The following is a 24,706-nucleotide window of genomic DNA, read 5'->3' as shown; positions in this document are numbered from 1 at the left end:
CGACCACTGTTCCACCGCACCAGGATCCTACGACTCAGTCATGCTTTCCTGCGCTGCCGGCTCTGCGCGCTTCTTCCTTGCTTGACTATATCTCCTTACACGGCCACTTCTAGTCCACTGCTCCATACACTGGTGGGGGATTTCTCTTCACTGTCTCATTCTCCGCCGATTTATCAAGTGAAATTCTGAAAAAAAAGGGAGAAAAGGTCCAAAATTTTCATCACAAGCGTGAGCTACCAAATGTGCGACCTCCTACTCCATGGCCACCACCGGAAGTCTCCTGGCCCACCATAGATGACAACCTGCCCCACTCTGAAGATGAGACAAAGAAAAACTGTTCGGAACATAGGAATTAGGAGCAGAAGTGGGCAATTCAGCCCTTCAAGACTGCTCTGCCATTCAATCAGATCAAGGCTGATCTCTTTCTGGTCTCAAAGCCACCTCCCTACCTGTCCCCCATATCCCTTTAATCTGATTTTTAAATCAGAAATATATCTATCTCCCTCTTGAAACCATTTAATAATTCGGATTCCACCGCACTATGGGGCAGCGAGATTCACAAATTCACTACCCTCTGCAAGAAGTAGTGCGTCCTCATCTCAGTTTTAAATCTACCGCCTCTCAACCTATATCTGTGACCTCTTGTTCTAGATTTTGCCACAAGGGGGAACATTTGGTCTCCATTTACTTTGTCAATCCCTTTTAATATTTTTCTACCTCGATCAGATCCTCTCTCATCCTTCTAAATTCCTGCAAGTTTAAGCCCCAAACATTTAACCTCTCCTCTTATGTCAGCCCGTTAATCCCCGGAATCAATCTGCTGAACCTCCTTTGAACTGCTTCCAATGTCACCACATCCTTCCTCAAATAAGGAGACCAAAACTAGACACAATACTCTAGATGTGGTCTCACCAGCACACTGTACAATTGTGACAATACTTCTCTACTTTTATACTCCAGTCCTTTCATAATAAAAGCTAACATTCCATTTGCCTTTCTTTTTATATTTTGTAACTGCATGCAGACTTCATGGACAAAGACACCCAGATCCCTCTGTCCAGACACATTTTGAATCTCCTTTCCATTTAGATAATAATTTGCCTGACTTTTTCGGCCAAGGATTACCTCACACTTATCCACATTAAACTCCATCTGCCAAATTTTGGCCCAATCTCCTAGCCTATTTATATTTGCTGATCTGCTGATCACTGCTAGCCCTGCCCCCCCCCTCCCCCCCAGGTCAGCAGATGACCTGCTGTCTCTGTTAACCCTGTTGCCCTCCCAACTTATCACACTAGACCCATCAAGCCTTGTCTAACTGGCTCAACAAGTTGCCGCCCTACCCCCCACACCATTCCGATTAACTAGCTTAACTCTTAAAGCTAGCAAGGTGACTGCCCCCCATCCCCACCAAGGTCCAACCCTTAAACACCATTAAACCTGAGACCTGTGATTCCCAACCCCCGCCCATGTCCCTCGTCTTACCATCTTCCATTAATCTAATCTCCTGTAGAAAAAACAGAAAACAAAGCATTGACACCCCCCCCCCCATCATCAATAAATGAATGACACGCCGCAAAGAGCATGACAAACATAACCCACAATATTACAATGTTTACAATAACCACAGCCTAGCTTGTACAGAAAGAAAAAAACACCCAGCAATCCTCCTCAAACTACTCCCAGCCCGTGTTCCTTGACGAAGGTCTTGGCTTGCTCCACAGGTCAAAATAATGGTTCTTCGAACTTAACATGAACCTCTGCTTCACCAGATATGCCACTCCAAGCTGTATACCCTTTTTGTACAGCACCACCTTCACCCTGCCCCCGTTTTCACCAACTAGGTACCGATATCTTGGTATGTGCGCAACATGTTGCCGTCCAGTCAATCTTTCAATGCTGCTTAGCCCACTCGAGGACCCGTTCCTTCCTCTGGGGTCCTCTATCCCGGCAGCCGGCCAATGGCGTTTCCCATTGTGGGCACTCCCACGCCATCTGGAAATTCGTGGGTGTGAGTGTGCTGCTGGCGAAGCGGAGGATCCCGTCGACAAAGAATCCAGCCCCTCATCTCTTCCCACCAACTGAGAAAATATCGTCAAAAAATATTCGATCGGCTTCGCACCCTCCACTCCCTCTGGCAGGCCCACGATTCCAAGGTTCATATGACCTGTTCTCCATATCATCTACCTTGGCTTTCAGGCCCTTGTTTTTATCTGCCAGAATCTGTATTTCAACAAAACCAGTTGGTCCTCATGATTTGACAGGGCCTCCTCAACCTCCTTCAATTACACACCCTGCTCCCTCACAGCCCTGGCAGTTTTGTCAATGTGGTGAATGTATTCACCATAATGCATGCATGATACCATAACCTGTGACCTATGACCTGGAGGTGGTGATATTAACTGCTTCCAGGTACTGTACTGTAACCCCGGTGTTATAACCTGCCTCCTGACGATTGGCTGGGGACTAATGACTATCCCACAATCCTATGGGAGTATGAACTTCCCCAATGAGGGGGGCGGAGAAACTCCTACTATAAATAAGCTGGCCAGTCCAGGAACCAGGAGGAAGGAGAAGGTAGCAAGGGAAGTTACTGCTACTGCTATGTATATATTGTTATAGTAAATAAACTTTATTATTTTGTATCCTTAAAACTCGTGCTGGATTCTTCGGGGCCCTTACAAAACTGGCGACGAAGGTAAAAGTGAATAGCTGTCTACACTGCTGAAGCCACCTCCTTGGATTTTTGTTGGATAAAGGTTGGAAGTTGTTTTCTATTATACCATGCCTCTGTACGGACGTTTGGATGTTTTTGATGCTGCGCTGGAAAGCTGGAACCAGTACACGCAACGGATGCGTTACTATTTCCGGGCAAACAATATCACTGAAAACGAGCGCCAGGTGGTCATATTGCTCACCGCCTGCGGGCCGCTTACGTTTGGGGTGATTAGGAGCCTTACGTACCCAGCTGCGCCGGACACCAAAACGTTTGACGAACTTGTGAATATAGTGGGGCAACACTTTAACCCAACCCCGTCCACGATAGTCCAGCGTTACCGGTTTAATACCGCTGAGAGGACCCCTGGAGAATCCCTTGCCGATTTTTTATCCAGGCTACGCGGGATTGCGGAATACTGTGACTATGGTGAGACCTTGTCAGAAATGTTACGCGACCGTTTGGTTTGCGGTATTAACAATGCAGCCACCCAGAGAAATTTGTTAGCGGAGCCAACATTGACTTTTCAACAGGCAATACAAATAGTCTTGTCCCGAGAGAGCGCAGAGCGAGGAGTACAGGAGCTACAGGGAATGGAAGTGCATGCCTTGGGGCGAAACCCTTTCCGCCCAAAAACGTCCCCCCACACTCCTGCGGTACCTTGGGCGAGGCAACGACCAGACCGACGCCAGTGGCCATCGGACATTCCTCCCCGAAGGGAGCCTTCTCCAGAGCCAATGGATGAGGAGCCATGTCCGTGTCAGACTTGTAGGCGCCGACCCCGTCGCGGACGGCGGTCCTGGGGACGCCAGAGGCGCCGTCGTTCCGACCGAAACTGGGACCAGCCCAGGGGCCGTAACTGGGACCAGCCCAGAGGCCGTACCTTCCATGTGGATGAACCTGCGGCGACCACTCCTGAGGACGTGGAGACGGAGGACGACTGCCTGCAGCTGCATTGTGTGGCAGCTCCCCGTGTGGCCCCCATTAAGGTGACAGTACGGGTCAATGGCCACCCGCTGGAGATGGAGTTGGATACTGGCGCAGCAGTCTCCGTGATCGCCCAGAGGACATTCGACCGCATCAAGCAGGGTATACAGACCCTTACACTAACTGACTCACAGGCCAGGTTGGCCACCTACACGGGGGAACCACTAGACATTGCAGGAACTACAATGACCCCTGTTGTCTATGGACGCCAGGAGGGGCGTTTCCCACTTATCGTAGTGCGTGGCCATGGGCCCAGCCTGTTGGGTCGGGACTGGTTGCGCCATTTGCGGTTGCAATGGCAGCACATCCTCCAAACAGTTTCTGGAGGGTTGACTGAGGTGCTAGGACAATACCCAGAGGTATTCCAGCCTGGTCTGGGGAAAAAAGGGGCCGTAGCCCGTATCCAAGTTGAACCAGGAGCCACACCGCGCTATTTCCGGGCGCGCCCAGTGCCTTACGCTTTGCTCGAAGGTAGAAGGGGAGCTCACTCGTTTGGAGAGTTTGGGTATTATCAGGCCCGTCCGTTTTGCTGACTGGGCAGCACCAATTGTGCCAGTAATGAAGCCAGATGCCACAGTTCGCTTGTGTGGTGACTATAAGCTTACAGTGAATACAGTTTCCCGACTCGACCGATACCCAATGCCTCGCATAGAGGATCTCTACGCGAAACTTGCAGGCGGACTCTCATTCACAAAATTAGATATGAGTCACGCCTACCTGCAGTTGGAGCTGGACCCTGCCTCCCGACCATATGTAACAATTAACACACACCGGGGCCTGTATGAATATACACGGTTGCCCTTTGGAGTATCCTCTGCCTGCGCAATTTTTCAACGTGTTATGGAGGGCATTTTGAGAGGTTTACCACGTGTGGCTGTCTACCTAGATGACGTGTTGATTACAGGGACGTCGGAGCAAGAGCATTTGGAAAATCTGGAGGCTGTCCTTAAACGCCTTTCGGAGGCTGGAGTCCGTTTACGTCACACAAAGTGCGTATTTCAGGCAAAAGAAGTAGTCTACCTAGGTTATCGGGTGGACCGCGAGGGTCTGCACCCCGTCGCAGAGAAGGTGCGTGCAATTCAACATGCCCCCACCCCGACTGACACTTTGCATCTTCGTTCTTTTCTCGGTCTCGTAAACTATTACGGGAAGTTCCTCCCCAATCTGGCAACTACGCTGGCCCCTTTGCACCTGCTGCTAAAGAAAAATCACACCTGGGTTTGGGGTCAGCCGCAAGAAACCGCTTTCCGGCGGGTAAAGCAACAATTGTCGTCGTCTGGGTTACTAACCCACTATGATCCGGGAAAGCCTTTGCTCGTCACATGTGATGCATCCCCGTATGGTATTGGGGCCGTCCTGTCCCACAAGATGGAGAACGGGGCCGAGCGACCGATAGCTTTCGCCTCCCGCACATTGACTGCAGCGGAGAAAAAGTACGCGCAGATCGAGAAGGAGAGCCTGGCAGTGGTTTTCGCGGTGAAACGCTTCCACCAGTATGTGTACGGCCGCCATTTCACTATCGTGACTGATCATAAGACCCTGCTGGGACTCTTCAGAGAGGATAAGCCGATACCGCCCATTGCTTCTGCACGGATCCAGCGCTGGGCTTTGTTGCTTGCTGCATATGAGTATTCTCTGGAGCACAAACCAGGAACGCAGATAGCAAATGCCGACGCACTGAGCCGATTGCCTTTATCGACCGGCCCCATGTCGACCCCCACGACCGGTGAGGTGGTCGCAACCCTAAATTTTATGGACATCTTGCCTGTCACAGCATCACAGATCCGTGAGTGGACCCAGACGGAGCCAGTCCTGTCAAAGGTTCGGCACATAGTCCTGTATGGTGGGCAGCATAGTCAGCTCCCAGGCGAGTTACGGGCATTTTCCTCCAAGCTGTCAGAGTTCAGCGTGGAAGACGGCATCCTCTTGTGGGGGACGCGTGTGATTGTCCCGGAAAAAGGCCAGGAGCTGATATTATCAGACTTGCACAATGGGCATCCGGGCGTGACCAAGATGAAAATGTTGGCCCGGAGTTATGTCTGGTGGCCAGGCCTCGACACCGACATTGAGAAGGTGGCCCAAAACTGCTCCATTTGCCAGGAGCATCAGAAGCTCCCGCCGGCCGCGCCCCTACATCACTGGGAATGGCCAGGGCGGCCTTGGGCACGCTTACATGCAGATTTCGCAGGTCCTTTTCAGGGATCCATGTTCCTTCTACTAATTGACGCCCAGTCCAAATGGCTGGAGGTGCATAAGATGCAGGGGACAACGTCCTGCGCAACAATTGAAAAAATGCGTTTATCATTTAGCACGCATGGCCTCCCCGAGGTGCTGGTCACGGATAATGGCACTCCATTCACGAGTGAGGAGTTTGCTAGGTTTACAAAGATGAACGGCATCCGCCATATCCGCACTGCCCCTTACCACCCGGCTTCAAATGGGTTGGCAGAGAGTGCAGTGCAAACATTCAAAAGAGGCCTAAAGAAGCAGTCTTCCGGATCAATAGACACGAGACTGGCTCGGTTTTTGTTTACGTACAGGGCCACCCCCCATACAGTGACTGGGGTAGCTCCCGCAGAACTCCTAATGGGCCGGAGACTTCACACCCGCCTTAGTATGGTCTTCCCGGACATTGGCGCAAAAGTACGCCGCACACAAGAACGGCAGGGACCGGGATTGTCTCAGCATCGTCCGATTCGGCAGTTTGCGCCCCGTGACCCAGTATTAGTGCAGAATTTTGCTGGTGGTGCCCAATTGGTTCCTGGGGTAATCTTTCGCCAAACGGGCCCTATATCGTACCAAGTGCAAGCCCAGGGTCGTCTCCAGCGAAAACATGTAGACCACGTCCGGTCCAGAAGATCATCCCCGCAAAAGATTCCCCGCCCCGGAGCTCAGTTCAACAGCGGCAAAGACCAGAAACAAGGGAAGGTAGTCCTCCAAATCTTCCACTGGTGCCTCACTCAAAGCCTGCGCAGGTCATGACGGGACCGAATGGGGACAGAGACGCTGACATGACGGAGGCAGCAGACTCTGACTCCGAGATGGAGACACAGGATGAATCAGAGGGAGAATCCTCGGGTCCACAGGCCGTGGATGTACAACCGTGCCGTTCATCACGGAAGCGCCGGTCTCCGTCTCGTTATACGCCGCCTGATCCAGCGCCGCGTGCAAATGGCGTCCGGCCTGCGGCCAAACGAGTTCGACGCCTTCCTTCGCCAGGGCCTACGGTGGATTCCTTGGACTTTGGGGGGGAGGGATGTTATAACCTGCCTACTGACAATTGGCTGGGGACTAATGACTATCCCACAATCCTATGGGAGTATGAACTTCCCCAATGAGGGGGGCGGAGAAACTCCTAGTATAAATAAGCTGGCCAGTTCAGGAACCAGCAGGAAGAAGGTAGCAAGGGAAGTTACTGCTACTGCTATGTATATATTGTTATAGTAAATAAACTTTATTATTTTGTATCCTTAAAACTCGTGCTGGATTCTTCGGGGCCCTTACAAAACCCGGTATGGCCCCGCTTCTGGCTCTGCCCACACCGGGGCATATATAGGCCGGCCTCTTGTGGGCGGCATTCATCTGTACTACTGACTCTGGCTAGGCAAGTTCATGACTAATAAAGCCTCATGTTCACTCGCTCTCGCTGCCTCTCTGTGGATTGAAGGTACATCAGTCAAGCTGCTCCCGGAGCGGACCCAGCTCCTCCTCGACGGTTGCTTTGAATATCTCCATCAGTCCCTGCCTTGCCGCTCAAATCTATCATTCTCCGATTTCCGAACTTTTCCAGCTTCTGCACCATCGTCTTCATCAGTGTTTCCAACGTGACGGACACGACCACTTCCTCAGCCATTTTGTCTCCCTCGTGTTTTTTGACCAGGCTACCTGCCTGGGATTTCTTCCCTGCAGCCTTTTTCAATGTCGCTTTCGACATCCCCTCAACAACTTAAATGTCCTCCCCAAGCTATCAGGTTAAAACACAAAAGTTTTATGACAAAAACAGGAGAAAAAGACAGACGTATTGGGACCTTAGCGGGAGTCACCTTTCGCACCACCTCCTTCCTACATATCACATTGAAAGTTCCCATTTCCTGGCACCTCTGTGGCATGAATATTATTTGACACTCCAAACCACAATGTTGCCCCAATCTTGACGCATATGAATACAGAGTGCTTCAGTATCTGAGAAATGTTGAATGGTACTGAACATTGTGTAATCATCAGTAAACATCCCCACTGCAGTCCTCATGATGGAGGGAAGGTCATTGGTGAAGCAGCTGCAGATGGTTGGGCCTAGGACACTACCCTGAGCATTTCTTGCAACAATGTCCACTGAGTGGGATGATTGACCTCCAACAGCCACAGTTATCTTCCTTCATGTTAGATATGATTCCAATCAGTGGCAGGTTTTCCCGATTCCCATTGATTTCAGTTTTGCTCAGACTCAATGAGATCACAGTCGGTCACTCTCATCTCATCACTTGAGCTCAGCTCTTTTGTCTAAATTGAGCAACAGTGAGCATGTTATTGATGGTATTACTCGATAGCACCTTTTTTAAAAATGTTTTTATTCTCCACTTTCACATTTTCCTTCAAAATTTACATCCCACCCACAAACAGTAAACGGTAACAAATACAAAATCAATCCCCTTAACAATATCAACGATCCCATCCTCCCACCACCCCAAACAACGGCCCACCTGTCAATATATGCATCCAATAAAACAAACACTCCCACGGTGGCAACAAAAAACAAAGGAGAAAAAGAAAAAGGAGTCCGGGACCGCCCATGGTCACCATTGACCTACAGAGTCCACTCCCCCTCCCCCCTCTACACTCAACGCCATCCAACCTCTGAAAAAGTACCGTACATGACACCCAAGAGTTGTACACACACCCCCCCCCTCAGTCTCCAACTCCACCCGTCCACTGCCTCGTGTAAAACTCCTCCCCCCAACCTCGGTTCCTTCCCCCCAACTTTCCACCCCGGCTAGACCACTCGGACCTATTCTGCCAGGCTCCGATGGCCGCAGCCCCTCCCCCCACCTCACTCCCGTTCACTGGCCAGCTTAAACCGGCCAGCGTGGAGGCCCCCGCCCAGGTCCCTTTCCCCCTTGCCCGGCCCTAGGAAAGCCCAGAAATCCCCTCTTAGCATACAAACCCCGCATATCCACCTACACCCCAAAGAGCCCTCATTTCGAGTGAAAGTCCCATCATTTCCCTTGTCCAAATATATACAACATTGGCTCCTTTAGCCCATACACCCGCACGCAGTGAAACAAAAAAAAAAAAAAATACAGTCAGTCATGAAGTCACATCGGCACATGGCCATTTCTCAATTTCTCAGTTCTGCCACAGTCCTTCTGCCTTCGCAAACTCCTCCGCTGCTTCCGCCATTCCAAAATAAAAGTCCCTGAGCTTGTAAGTCACCCTCAGCTTCGCTGGATATACAATGCCACAATGCACCTTGCTAATGTACAGTGCCCTCTTCACCCGGTTGAAGGCAGCCCGTCTCCTCGCCAGCTCCACCGTAAAGTCCTGGTATACATGTATACCAGCTCCAGCCCGCTTCTGCTTGGCCCAGCTCAGGACCTTCTCCTTCACACTGTATCTACGGAAGCACAGAGTCACTACCCTTGGCGGCTCACTCGCCATTGGTACAGGCCTCCACAACCAATGAGCCCGATCCAGTTCATATCGGGAGGGATCCTCCCCCTCCCCCAATAGTTTTGCCAGCATCGCGGCAAAATACTCAATCGGCTTCAGTCCTTCAACTCCTTCGGGCAGCCCCACAATCCTCAAATTCTGTCGCCTGAATCTGTTTTCCAGGTCTTCCATTTTTCCTCGCAGATCCTTGTTAATGTCCATCACCTTCCGCATCTCCTTCCCCATCGAGGCAAGTTGATCACCGTGCTGCAATAATGTCTCCTCCACTTCCTTCAGCGCCTCCCCTTGCTCTCGCACCTCCACCACTGCGCGCCACCGCCGTCATCACCGGGGAATCGCCTCCTCCACCAGCTCACTCAAAACCTCTCTCATCTCCTTCCTCATTGTCTCCATGTATCTTGTAAACTGCCTTTCGAATTCCGCAGCCATCACCTTAGTTATTTCTTCAGCTGTAAGCAATGTGGCCTCCACTGGTGCTCCAGCCTCCATTTTCCTTGGTGACCCCGCGGTGACCTTTCCACTCCCCGACGGACCTTCAGCTGTTTTCTTCACGGATGATTTTTTGCTTACCCTTGACATTTTTCTTCACTGTTTCTTCCTGCTTTTGCCGCCTCCGTGGACCCTGGGACCGGGCTTAAAGCCCCGAGAATGCCGTTCCCGAACGGGAGCCCTCCATTGTGCGGCCGCCTCCCGCCCGCCATCACCGGAAGTCACTCGATAGCACCTTTGATGACAGCTTCTATATTTTGTTGATGATTGAGAATTGTAGCCATCTAAGATGGCTACCTGCAAAGGACCATGGGAATTATGGCCAACCCAGGACTCAGGCAGATACAGAGCCTATGTGTATCTGAAACACAGGGAACCAGACCTGATCGAAACCCCCCCCCCCCGTTCGTTTGCATTTTAATGGCCCATTTTCCCAGGACAATAGGACTCCAATCAAGCAACCGGTACAGCCACAGACTGATCGGCGCCACTCCCTTTATCAGAAAGCCCAACTGCCAAGGTCAACAGCCACTAAGGACCTGCCCAGCCACCAAGGCACCCACCCCTTTATTGGCCGAAATCGAAGACAGTGATCAGAGCCCTGTCGAACCATTGGGTCCAAGGTTAAGGACTGCCCCAAAGAGCACAAAATCCCAGAGGGATAAAAGAGAGCATAGCCATGTGTTCTGTCTCTTTTGGATCCAGCCTGTGCCAACCCAATTGCAGCAGGAACAGCCAGCCAAGTTCAAGACCAATGATCGTTACCTGACGGATGAGCCCAGCAGAGACAGAGCCACTTCGAACCAGCCAAGTGAAATCCAGATAAAGGCCTTATCCATATGCACAGTGCCGGTCGCCCTGAAGTTAAGTATAGGTTATTGTAGCTGATATGTGTAGTTTAACTCGTAGTAGATATTGTGTTTGCATGTTGACATAGCTCTTGTGTATGTAAATAAACCATCTTTTGAACTAACTAACTGGTTGTGTGGTCATTTGATCGATATAAGGGAAGGCTTGTGGTTCACCAACATTATTAATTGAGCAACAGAATAAACTGATGTAATGGTGATTTGCCATGTTGGATTTGTCCTGCTTTGTGGTCAGGATACAGCTGAGCAATTTTCCACATAATCGGGTGGATGCCAGTGTTCTGGTGCACTTGAATGTTTGTCTAGGGACATGACTAGTTCTGGAGCACAAAGTCTTCAGTACTACTGCCAGAATGTTGTCAGAATCCATACACTTAGCTGGAATGCAATGCCTTCAGCTGTTTCTTGATATCACATGGAGTGGATCGAATTGGCTGAAGACTGGCATCTATGCTGCTAGGAATCTCAGGAGGAGGCCAAAATGGATCATTCACTTGGCACTTCTGACTGAGGATGGTTGCAAATACCTCCTCATCTTCAAATACTTTCACAGAGGTGGGGGGCACGGTGGCATAGTGGTGAGCACTTCTGCCTCATGGTGTCGAAAACCCCGGTTCGATCCTGGCCCCGGGTCACTGTCCTTGTGGAGTTTGTACATTCCCCCCGTGTCTCCATGGGTCTTACCCCCACAACCCAAAGATGGCATTGTAGGTGGATTGGCCACACTAAATTGCCCCTTAATTAGAAAAAAAAAATTGGGTACATTGTTTTTTTAAAAATACTTTCATGGCCTCACTGCCCCCTTTCTCCATAACCTCTCCAGTTCTACAGCCTTAAGAGATGGCAATAGTCCTCCAATTTTGACCTCTTGTGAATTTTGACCCAATTTTATTTGCTCCACCATTGCCGCTGATCTTTGGTTGTCAGTGTCCTGGGCTCTCTCATTTCCTCATTAAGCCTCTTTACCTCTATCCTCTCTTTTCAGATGCTTCTTAAAACGTATCCCTTTGACCAAGTTTTTGATCATCAGCTCTAATATTTTGATGTCAAATTTTAGTTGACAATGCTCCTGTGATGTGCCTTGTGATGTTTAACTACATTTGAGGTGCTATCTAAATGCAAGTTGTTGTTGAATATATGGTTGCTTCTAATTACACAAGGTAAATCATGTCAGATAGTGGCAAAAAAAAGGTTATTCTTTAACTAGGATATACCTTACAAAAAGGCTCTTGATTGACACAGCATTGGTAGGTTGAAATCCCATTTACTTCTGTCTTTATACCTTTAAAAGAACAAGTGGAAAAATATTTAAAGTTTCTCAATTGAAGACAAAGAGCTCCTCTACTTCATACCAGTTTCCAGCATACACATTTTGAAATTAAACAATACTAGTATGATGGCATTTAGGAACAATAAAACTTGAACAGATTACTAAATATAGTGAAGATAAAATTGAATATGGGCAGGGATGCAAAACAGGCAACTTCACATCATTCACACATGATACGCCACACCCAATATTCAGTTCTATTAATTTCAATGTTGTTCAAGTGTCATTTAGAAATATTTTTAAAAGAATAGAGTTAACAAAGTGAACGTTGGTCTGATAGAGGGTGATTCCAGAGAATTAATAATGGAAAAAAGGAAATGGCAGATGAATTGAACAGGTATTTTGCATCAGTCTTCACTATGCAGCAGGGGTTTTCAAACTCAGGGTCGCGACCCGCAGGTGGATCGCGGGCAGGTTTCGAGGGGGTTGCGGCACTTGGTCGCGGCATTCCGGATCGCAGGTGGAACAGCCAACGGCGCGACCAGCTTTTAAAAATGCCGGCCATTATGGACTTTTAACAAAATAAAAACCTTCCCTGGTGTTTTCAAAAGCCCATTTTACTCCATTTTAAGACTGCGAGCCAACCCGCGTATGCATGCCAGAGCAAGCAGTGCACAGGCCCGGAGCCGAGCGGGGTGGACCGCCTCCTGACGTCAGCATGCTGTCCAGGGCCAGTTTTGTTTTCAGAAAACAACGGAATCCTCCCACCAGAAGCGGCAGCAGAGAGCAGGCCATGTGCCCCATGCGCTGATGTCACAAGTTCTGGGCACGAGAGAGGTTCCTCTATTTTGCCGCTGCCAGAAGTGCTGGTGTGAACTCCTGGGCCTTTGGTGAACAGCCCATGAAGAAGAAACTGAAAACAGCATAAAGATGATTACTTGATGTATGGGTTATTAATTGTCCCACTGCAAATCAGGATTTAAAGTTCATGTGTGTTATATGCAGGGAAGCACTGGCAAATTAAAGTTAAAAACCCTCAAAACATCAAAGACATTTGAAGACTAAACATGGTGAGTTTGAGGACAAACCTCTTTATTTTTTTCAGCAGATGCAGTGAGATCTTAAATCGTCAGCGGAAGTCATTATCAGAAATGTAACATTGAATAACAAAGCAAGTGACATCGTGAGGACCAAGCAGGCTCATCTGTCACATTAAAGGTAAGTGAAAATGGTGGGTCGCGAAGGTCAGCCGGCGTGGGTCGTGAAGGTCGGCCAGCGTGGGTCACGAAGGTCGGCTGGTGTGGGTCCCAAAGGATGGCCGATTGGTAAAAATGGGACCTGGGCAAAAAAGTTTGAAAAACACTGCTATATAGGATACAAGTACCATCCAGATGCAGCTAGAAACCAAGAAATGTAAGGGAGGGGATAGCTCAGGAAAATTAGTTACCAGAGAAGTCGTACTGAGTAAATTGCTGGAACTGCAGGCTCACAAGAGCCTGGGTCCTACTGGACTTCACCCTAGGGTCTTAAAAGATAGTTGATGCTATGATTTCAATTGTCCAAAGCCCCCTAGATTTGGGGAAGATCCCATTAGATTGGAAGATAGCAAATATAACTTTTAAGAAGTGAGGAAGACAGAAAGCAGGAAAGGCCAGCTGGTTTAACATCTGTTTTGGGAAAATGTTAGAAACTATTATTAAAGGAATTATAAGTAGGACACTTGGATAGCTCAAGTAATCAGGCAGAGTCAACATTGTTTTGTGCAAGTGAGATAATGTTTAACCTGGAGTTCTTTGAGGAAGTAGCATGTGCTGTGGCTAAAGGAGAACCTATAAATGTACTTTAAAAAAAATATTGAGATGTGGTGTCACTGGCAAAGCCACCATTTTTTGACATCCTTTATTGTCCTTAAATTAAGGGTAGTTAAGAATCAACCATCACATGTAGTCCAGACCATGTAAAGACAGCAAATCATAAGTGAGCCAGATGTTTTTCACAATAATCGATGATAGTTTCATAGTTACCATTAATGAGACTAGACTTCCAGATTTATTAATTGAATTCAAATTCCACCAACTGCCATGCTAGGATTTGAACCCATGTCCCCAATGCTTGAGCCTCAATTCATCCTGTGACATTACCATTATGTCATCATTTCCCTATAGTACTTAGATTTTAAAAAAGACATATTGTGGCTTGGTGGTCATGCCCCTATCTCTGGACCAGAAGCTCCAAGTTCAAGTCCAATGTCAGGACATACTTGCCACGGAAGGAGCGTTCATAACGCAGTTCAACGAGCTGATATTCACCTCTTCCACCATTTCCCCACTAGTCCCCAAAGGATAAAACAGTGTAGATGTGAAGATATACAAAAAAAACCTTTGATTTCTAGAAGGCATTTGATAAAGTGGCACATCAAAGGTTATTGCAGAAAATAAAAGCTCATGGCAAGGAAATAACATATTAGCATGAAGAGATGGCTGGCTGGCTAACAGGAAGCACAGAGTAGGCATAAATGGGTCTTTTCTGGTTGGCTGGATGTAACAAGTGGTACAGTGCATCAGTCGTGGGACCTCAACTATTTATAATTTATTTAAATGACCTGGGTGAAGGGATTGAAGGGATGGTTGCCAAATGTTCAGACGATACAAAAAGGCTACAAAAAGACATGGATAGGTTAATGAGTAAGCAAAAATCTGACAAATGGAATATATGGGACAATGTGAAATTGTCCATTTTGGCAGGAAGAATAAAACACATTGGGGGCGATTCTCCAATATTGAGCCCAAGTGTTCGCGCCGTCGTGAACGCCGTCGCGTTTCACGACGGCACGAACCGGGCCCGGGTACGACGGATTCTGGCCGCCACAGGGGGCCAGCACGACGCTGGAGCGGTTCACGCCGCTCCAGCCTCCTTACACGGCGCCAAATGGGCGCCGCGCCAACCCGCGAATGCGCAGTTGGGCCGCGCCAACCTGCGCATGCGCGGGGGACTTCTTACGCGCGCCGGCCCCGACCCAACATGGGGTCGGTGTTCGGGGCGGGCCGCGCCAGAATGTAGGCCCAGGGAGGAAGAGGCCGGCCTGCCGATCGGTGGGCCACTATCGCGGGCAGACCCCATCGGAGCCCCCCCCCCCCCCCCCCCCCCCCCCCCCGGTGAAGGTTAGACAGGCTAGGCTTGTATCCACTGAAGTTTCGAAGAGTAAATGTTGACTTGATTGAAACATATGAGATCCTGGACTTCTGGTGGTGGCGATGCGCTGAGCGGACACACATCAGGTGGCTCTTCTCCCGGTTAGACCCAATACAGTGAACTTATTTGAGTTTTTGGACCTAAAAGCCACCTAAATACTCCCCCTCAAAAAAACAAAAGGCATCAACAGCGCGAGAAGGAAAGAGGATGCCCGCGAACAGCAGCTCGAGGAGACGATGAGAAGTCAGAGGCATAAGCGGAGGAAAGGGGCAGGAGCAATGAGCTGACGGAACGGTGGCCCCATGAGGCGAGGGCAGAGGCCCAGGCGAACCAGGAGGGGGAAAGATCGGCAACACGAACGGCGGAGCAAGAGCAGACAACGACACCCCCCCCCCCCCCCCCCCCCCCCCGCCACCCTACACAGCTACACAGAGGGACGGATGGAGGAATGTTTTAAAAAAGGAACTGACCACTATGAAGGAAGCGATCAAGACGGAGTTCCAGGTGGTGATGAAGGAGGTGGTGACGGAAATGATAGCCACCCTTCAGTGCACAATAGAAGGCCTGCGATGGAAGGCGGAGAAAACAATCCTGTACCTGGAGAAGGCATCAATGGACCAGAGCGACAGGATCGTGGCTCTGGAGGCCAAGGTGAAGAGGTTGGTGGCGGCACAGGGGAACTTAAAAGGGAAGGTGTGGACCTGGATAATAGATCCAGGTGGCAAACGTCCGCATCGTGGGTCTGCCAGACCGGGGATTGAGGGAATGGGCTCAACGGGTTACATCATCCAAATGCTGGGCAATCTAGTTGTGAAGGAAAGCTTACCAAACCCTCCAGAGATGGACAGGGCACACAGGTCGCTCCAGCCGAAACCCAAAAATGGGGAGCAGCCGGGAGCAATAATTGTGAAACGACACCGATTCCAGTACCAGGAAAAGATTTTGAGGTGGGCCCAACAGATGAAGTCGTGCTTGTGGTAAGGGCACAGAATCAGGATCTATCAAGACATTGGTGCGGACCTGGCAAAAAAGAGGGCCAAATACAACAGAGCAAAATCGGCGCTCTACGAAAAAGGAGTGCGATTCGGCATGCTATTCCAGGCCAAACTCTGGGTAACATACCAGGGGAAGGAACATTACTTCGGCACCCCGGCGGAGGCCGACGAGTTCGTAAAAACAAACAACCTGGAGTATTGTGTTCAGTTTTGGTCTCCTTACCTGAGAAAGGACGTACTGGCGCTGGAGGGTGTGCAGAGGAGATTCACTAGGTTAATCCCAGAGCTGAAGGGGTTGGATTACGAGGAGAGGTTGAGTAGGCTGGGACTGTACTCGTTGGAATTTAGAAGGATATGGGGGGATCTTATAAAATTATGAAGGGAATAGATACGATAGATTCGGGCAGGTTGTTTCCACTGGCGGGTGAAAGTAGAACTAGGGGGCATAGCCTCAAAATAAGGGGAAGTAGATTTAGGACTGAGTTTAGGAGGAACTTCTTCACCCAAAGTGTTGTGAATCTGTGGAATTACTTGCCCAGTGAAGCAGTTGAGGCTCCTTCATTAAATGTTTTTAAGATAAAGATAGATAGTTTTTTGAAAAATAAAGGGATTAAGGGTTATGGTGTTCGGGCGGGAAAGTGGAGCTGAGTCCACAAAAGATCAGCCATGATTTCATTGAATGGCGGAGCAGGCTCGAGGGGTCAGATGGCCTACTCCTGCTCCTAGTTCTTATGTTCTTATGAAGCAAAAGGAATCTTTTTGCACTGGCTCCGCTGCTTTGAGGCCTACCTCGCCGCCTCCTCCTCGCTCGCCGTCACCGAGGCACAGAAGCTGAGTCTCCTCCACGCCCGGGTGAGCCACAGAATCTCTGTACTAATCGAAGACGCGACCACGTACGCAGACACGGTCGCGATCCTGAAAAGACATTACGTGAGGCCGGTGAACGAAGTGTTCGCGTAGCATCTCCTCACCACACATCGTCAACGCACCGGGGAATCGCTGCAGGAATATCTACGGGACCTGAGGGTACTCGCTCGAAACTGCAACTACAAGGACGTCACGGGCTCGCAGCACATGGAACTCGCCATCCAGGACACCCATGTGGCTAGAGTCCGGTCCAACTATGTCAGACAGCGCCTGCTCGAATAGGGTACCCTTGACCTAGAAGAGACGGTAAAACCCACCTCATTAGAGGTAGCCTTCCAGAGCCTAAATGCTTTCCCCTCCGACCACGCAATTTCCTCATGGGCGCCGGAGACGTGACCATCACCTGACCCGAGCGTGTCCCAGGCCTGTGCCGCGTGGCTGCCCACCCAACCCGGGGGGCCGCCTTGCTATTTCTGCGGTCAGAACCAGCACCCCAGGCATCGTTGCCCAGCTCAGAACGCGACCTGCAGCAAGAAAAGACATTTTGCCAAAGTCTGCTTGGCCCGACCCAAAGTTCCAAAATCGCAGGCCCAACTCACACTCACAGGCCCGCAGACCCCACAGCGTGGCTGCGTGCCTGCCGGTAACGTCCCCTTCTGACGCGTCATCCGCTTCGTGCTATCCGTGGGGGCCGCCAACCTTAACCCTACCCGACACGTGCGACTCATGGGGGTTGCCATCTTGGCCGCCATCTTCAAAGCCAGCCGACACGTGCGACCAACGGTGGCCGCCATCTTGGCCGCCATCTTCAATGCCACCCGACATGTGCGACCGATGGGGGCCGCCATCTTGGGACCACCCCGCTACCACCGACCACGCCGGCTACCCGCAGCTTGACGCTGTCAGTCTCGACCAGTCACGGCCCAAGCACCTCAAGAACTCCATGATGACCGTCCGGGTCAATGGGCACGAAACGCCCTGTCTGTTTGACTCTGGGAGCACGGAGAGCTTCATCCATCTGGACACGGTAAGGTGCTGTTCTCTCCAGATTTCCCCCGCATCCCAAACAATCTCCCTTGCTTCCGGATCACATTCAGTGCAGATCCGGGGGTACTGTGTCGTGAACCTCGCGATACAGGGCGCCAAGTACACCGATTTTGTCCTCCCCCATCTCGGCGCTCCTCTCTTGTTAGGACTGGATTTCCAGTGCAACCTCAGAAGCCTGACCGTGACGTTCGGCAGACCCCTACCCCCTCTCACCGTATGTAGCCTCGCAACCCTTAAGGTCACCCCTCCCCCGCTCTTCGCGAACCTCACCTCCGACTGTAAACCTGTCGCCACCAGGAGCAGGAGATACAGTGCCCAGGACAGGACTTTAATCAAGTCGGAGGTCCAGCAGCTCTTGAGGGAGGGGATCATCGAGGCCAGTAATATCCCCTGGAGAGCCCAAGTGGTGGGCGTCAGGACCGGGGGAAAGAACCGGATGGTTGTAGACTACAGCCAGACCATAAATCGTTACACTCAACTCGATGCGTACCCCCTTCCCCGCATAGTGGACATGGTTAATCAGATAGCACACTACCGGGTTTTCTCCACGGTAGATCTGAAGTCCGCATGCCACCAGCTTCCGATCCGCCGGACGACCGCCACTACACTGCCTTTGAAGCAGACGGCCACCTCTTCCACTTCCTCAGGGTCCCCTTCGGCATCACCAATGGTGTCTCGGTATTCCAAAGAACGATGGACCGAATGGTTGACCAGTACAGGCTGTGGGCCACATTCCCGTACTTGGATAACGTCACCATCTGCGACCATGATCAGCAAGTCCACGACGCTAACATTCAGAAGTTCCTCCAAACCGTCCAAGCCCTCAATCTCACCTACAACAAGGAGAAAAGCGTTTTCCCACAGCCCAACTAGCCATCCTCGGCTATGTCGTGGAAAACGGCGTCCTAGGGCCCGACCCCGACCACATGCGCCCCCTCCTGCAACTTCCCCTTCCCCACTGCCCCAAGGCCCTGAAAAGATGCCTGGGGTTCTTCTCATATTATGCCCAGTGGGTCCCCAACTATGCAGACAAAGCCCGCCCACTTATCAAAGCCACCATCTTTCCCCTGACGACTGAGGCCCGCCTGGCCTTCAGCCGCATAAAGGCAGACATTACCACGGCCGCGATGCACGCTGTGGACGAGTCTATCCCCTTCCAGGTGGAGAGCGACACGTCGGATGTCGCCCTGGCCGCTACCCTTAACCAGGCAGGCAGGCCCGTAGCCTTCTTTTCAAGTACCCTAAACGCCTCAGAGATTCGACACTCCTCTGTCGAAAAGGAAGCTCAAGCCATTGTGGAAGCTGTGCGGCATTGGAGGCACTACCTGGCCGGTAGGAGGTTCACCCTCGTCACCGACCAATGGTCGGTCGCCTTTATGTTGAACACACAGCGGGGCAAGATCAAGAATGATAAAATCTTGAGGTGGAGAATCAAACTCTCCACCTATAATTACGATATTGTGTATCGTCCTGGGAAGCTCAATGAGCCCCCGATGCCCTGTCCCGCGGCACATGCGCCAGCGCGCAAGATGATCGACTTCGGGCCATCTACAATGACCCCTGTAACCCGGGGGTCACCCGGCTTCTCCACTTCATCAAGGCCCGCAACCTGCCCTACTCCACCGAGGAGGTCAGGGCCATGACCAGCGACTGCCAAGTCTGCGCAGAGTGCAAGCCTCACTTCTATCGGCCAGACAAGGCCCACCTGGTGAAGGCATCCCGCCCGTTTGAGCGCCTCAGAGTCGATTTCAAAGGGCCCCTCCCCTCCACTGACCGCAACGTGTATTTTCTCAACGTCGTTGACGAGTACTCCCGTTTCCCGTCCCATGCCCCGACATGACCGCGGCCACTGTCATTAAGGCCCTGCACAGCATCTTCACCCTGTTCAGTTTCCCCACTTACGTCCACAGTGACCGGGGCTCCTCGTTTATGAGCGATGAGCTGCGTCAGTATCTGCTCGGTAAGGGCATTGCCTCGAGCAGGACTACATGCTACAACCCCCGGGGAAACGGACAGGTGGAGAGGGAGAACGCGACGGTATGGAAGGCCGTCCTTCTGGCCCTCCACTCCATTCGGTCGCTCCTCTGCACAGCCACGAACGAGACCCCTCATGACCGTCTATTTGTCTTCCCCAGAAAATCCACCTCCGGGGTCTCGTTTCAGTCCTGGCTGACAACACCAGGGCCTGTCCTCCTCCAGAAGCACGTGAGGAGCCATAAGTCCGACCCCCTGGTCGAGAGGGTCCAGCTCCTACATGCCAACCCTCAGTATGCCTACGTGGCGCACCGCGACGGCCGACAAAATACAGCCTCCCTCCGGGATCTGGCACCCGCCGGTTCCCCAGCGATCATCACCCATGCCCCCTCCCCTACACCGAACACAGCCCCCACCCCTACACGGCCGACTCACCCCCTCCCCCCATCGCCGACCAACCATGATGAAGCTCCAGATGACACGCTCCCGGAGTCAACGAGCCCAACACCCGTGTCCGCAGCTAAACCGGAGCTGAGGCGATCACAGAGAACGATCAAGGCGCCGGACAGACTCGATCTGTGAGCCCACTTCACCCCCGCTAGACCTCAATTTTTTAACAGGGGGTGAATGTATTGCTGCTACAATTAACCACTGTATTGTATTGTATTATGTTGATGCCCTTGTGGGCTCCGCCTGCGGCTCCGTCCCCTCGGGGATGGTATATAGATCTGCAGCCTGTAGGCGGCACTCAGTACAGAGCAGTCGCAGGCAGGCACAGATCTCGCTTATTAAAACCACTGTTCACTTCTACTAATCGTCTCGTGTGAATTGATGGTCGCAACAACACTCACATCGACTTCTTTGCAGTGGGGAAATCGGTTCTTCCAGGAATCATAGGAGCGGAATATTTTGAGATCGTCATCTCCGACCATGCTCCACATTACATGGATGTGAGGTTGGAGACGGGAAGTACCCAGCGCCCCACGTGGAGGCTGGACACAGACCTCCTGGCCGACAGTGCTTCTGCCAGAAAATATTGTGGGCCACAGGCGATTACGTTAGTAACAACCAAAACGGGGAGGTCTCACCCTCCACATTCTGGGAGGCAATGAAAGCCGTGATCAGAGGAGAGATCATAGCCTACAAGGTGTGCAGAGATAGGGAAGAGAGGGCGGCCAGGCAGTAGCTGGCCGACTCCATTTTGGAGGTCGGCAAAAAGTACTCCGAGACCGTAGAGCTGCTGGCGGAGAGGAATATTGACTTTAACCTGCTATTTACCAGGAAAGTAGTGCACCAATTCCGCCAGACACGGGGGACCTTCTATAAACACGGGGACAAGGCTGTCCGCCTACTGGCTCACCAGCTGCGAAAGCAGGCAGCCACGAGGGAGCCACAGGTAAAGAATAACAGAGGCAGACTGGTAGCAGAACCAAAGAGGTCAACCGAGCATTCGAGACCTTCTACCAAGGGCTGTACACCTCCGAGACTCCCGACGGGGATGAAACTGTTCCTCGATGGACTGGAACTACCAGTTATGGGGGAAGATGCCTCCTATGTTAGCACAGGCCACAATCTCACTGATACCCAAAAACGATAAAGACCCGACGGAATGCGGATCATATAGACCCATTTCGCTACTGAATGTAGACTTGAAAATACTCGTGTAGGTCTTGGCCAAAAGGCTGGAAAGCTGCGTACCAGAAGTGGTCGCAGAGGACCAAATGGGCTTTGTCAAGCCACAGGAAGGACTGAAGGCAGTCATGCAGATCCTGAAAGAGTTCAAAACCTTATTGGGTTACAAACTCAACCTGGGCAAAAGTGAAGCATTCCTAGTGAACCCAAACGCGGGAGGGACAGAGTTGGAGGGACTCCCATTTAAAACAGCCCAGAAAAGAATACGATACCTGGGGATCCAAATAACCAGAGATTGGACACAGATCACAAGTGGAACCTGACCAGCCTGGTGGAGGAAGTCAAAAAAGACCAACAGAGGTGGGGTGCACTCCCACTTTCCCTGGCGGGGAGAGTGCAGACGATCAAAATGAACATGCTGCCGAGGTTCCTCTTCCTGTTTAGATCCTTAGCGATCTTCCAAAACGTAGACAGTTTAATCATGGCGTTTGTGTGGGGGCGTAAGAACCCGAGAGTTCCCAACCCATGGGGATGGGTAAACAAACCCAATTCAGAGTGGGTGCGGATGGAGGAGGCCTCCTGCAAGGGGACAACCCTCCCGGCCTTGGCTACAGTAGCACTCCCATCCCCCTTGGTAAAAACACATTAAACCACTGGTAGCGGCCACACTGAAAATGTGGGCCCAATTAAGACAGCACTTCGGGCTGACTAGGATGTCCCCCAGGGCAATCACAAATTCCGCCCAGCCATGCTAGACACTACCTTTAGCAAATGGAGGCAGGACGGGGACACACTGACAGTTAGGGACTTTTACGTAGGGCACAGACTGGCGACACTGGACGAACTGACGGTGGAATGGGAACTGCCAACAGGACAGGAAATGAGAACCTGCAAATAAAGCACTTCCTCCGCAAAGATACAGTAAGGTACCCCGGGGCCCCGGAGATTACACCTGATAAATACAGACAGTAAAGAAGGGGGACTCTGTAGGAAAATGTATGGACAGCTACTGGACAGAGCCTGAACACCACAGGACGCGACCACATGGAAATGGGAGGATGAATTGGGGACAGAAGTGGGGTGGGGATTCTGGAGCAAAGCACTGAGCAGGGCCAACTCCACCTCCTCCTATTCAAGGCTCAGCGTCATGCTGTTCAAAGTGGTGCACAGAGCACGCCTGACCAAAACCCGAATGAGCAGGTTCTTCAGGAGGTGAGGATAAATGTGAACGGTGCCAGAGGGGCCCGGCTAACCACACCCGGCCTGCCCCAAACTTGCTGGGTTCTGGACAGCCTTCTCCGAGGCAATGTCGAAGGTTGTAGAGGTGAAGGTGAAGCCATGCCCATACGTGGCAATCTTTGGGGTATCAGAGCAGCCAGAGCTACACATGGGGAAGAGGGCCGCGCCCTAGCTTTCGCTTCCCCAGTCACATGCCGAAGAATCCTGCTCGGCTGGCGATCGGCAGCACCATTCACAGCTGCAGACTGGCTTGCTGACCTTTCGGAATTTCTTCACCTGGAGAAGATTCAGTATGCCATCCGAGGGTCGGAGGAAAGCTCCTGTAGGGACCACATGCAAAGCCAGATGGCGGCAAATTGTAAATAGGACAACATAAGGGAAGAAAAAGACAAACCTTTCTGTATTGTACAGTGAATGAACACAGCCAGCAATGCACAAAATTGTTTATAAATTTTGAAAAGGCCAATAAAAAGATTTTTTTAAAAGAAACATATAAGATCCTGAAGGGCCTTGACGGTAGATGTGGAGGGTGTTTCTTCTCATGAGAGACTCCAGGACTAGGGGTCACTATTTAAAAATAAGGGTTCGCCCATTTAAAATGGAGATGAGACTTCTGGTGGCAGCCATGAGTTGAGCAGACGCACAAAAGGTGTCTCTCTGGGGAATGTCTTACCAGGCCCTTTCAACCCATTAAATAGAGGCAAAAACACAACAGAAATCCCCCCCAACATCACCCAACTAACAAACAACCAACCAAAATGCTGTCAAAAGAGTCGCGGAGCTGATAAAATAGTAAAAGGCGAGTAAAGAAGATCCCAACCTCAGCAGGATGAAGCAGAGTGAAGCAGAGCAGAGCATGGTGGACCGTGCAAGGTCGTCAACACAAATGTTGGCCCACCCTCGATGGAGTGGCTGATTGAACTTCTCTCAATAGAACTGCAGAAACACAGGGACTCTATAAAAGAGGACCTTATGTCGGCCATGAAGTCGGCTTGAGAAACCATGCTAGCTCCCACAAAGGAAGTGATAGAAAAAACAGAGTGGAGACTGGAGACCGAGGAAATAAAGGTGCGCGACCTGGAAAAAGCGGCCACCGACCAGGGGGAGTGGATCGCCTCGCTCGAAGCCGAGATAGCAAGATTGGTAACAACCCAGAAAGCACTCGAGGTGAAAGTCGACGATCAGGAGAATAGGTCCTGTCAACAGAACCTGAGAATTATCTGTCTACCAGAGGGCACAGAGGGCAGGAACCCAACAGAGTGCGTCACTAGGGTGCTCAGGGGGGCTGGTGAGCGCTGTCCCGATGAATCAGCTTGCGAGCTGTCAATAGCGGCGAAAGGCCCGTGAGGCCTTGTTAAGTGGAGAAATTAATATTGAATAGCATTGCTGGTTTCGCTGGTCCCAGCATCAGAACGCTCATGGCAATTCCCGCTCGCGAGCACACTTAGATATTTTTCCGGAGGATTGCTCTCTCTGTGTCTGGTAATCATCCATGCCTGGTCATCCTGGGGAATCCTGACAAGCATTTTCCACACACAGCATTACTGGACACTGCAATTATTTTTTGAATCCGATTCACAAGCACACAAGAGAGATACAGTTTGCATTTCTGCTGTCCCCAGCTGTCCATTTACCTCTTGGGCCTGCAGATAACAAACTGTGCACCAGCCCCAGCACCAAAATCACAGTCCTTCAACAGTTCCATTCCCAATCCACACTCTTTCACAATCATCCAGACTCGAAACGTTAGCTCCCTTTTCTC

The 24,706-nt window shown here is 51.0% G+C and overlaps 1 protein-coding gene across 1 annotated transcript in view; it reads right to left on the bottom strand.

The window, feature by feature from the left end:
- Positions 1-8,131: 8,131 nt before the first annotated feature.
- LOC140394729 (cation channel sperm-associated auxiliary subunit delta-like) overlaps positions 8,132-24,706 on the bottom strand; it is a 96,709-nt gene continuing 80,134 nt past the window's right edge. Inside the window, exons 6-7 of the mRNA XM_072481947.1 lie at positions 11,943-12,010; positions 8,132-8,203 (exon numbers count right to left, since the gene is read on the bottom strand). Of these exons, the coding sequence (XP_072338048.1) occupies positions 8,132-8,203; positions 11,943-12,010 (140 nt within the window). The remainder of the gene's footprint in view (positions 8,204-11,942; positions 12,011-24,706) is intronic.

Source organism: Scyliorhinus torazame, chromosome 18 (genome assembly GCF_047496885.1).
Source record: "Scyliorhinus torazame isolate Kashiwa2021f chromosome 18, sScyTor2.1, whole genome shotgun sequence".
Taxonomy (NCBI): Eukaryota; Metazoa; Chordata; class Chondrichthyes; order Carcharhiniformes; family Scyliorhinidae; genus Scyliorhinus; species Scyliorhinus torazame.
The sequence above is the reverse complement of the archived record's forward strand: the minus strand, read 5'-3'. Positions and strand labels throughout refer to the sequence as shown.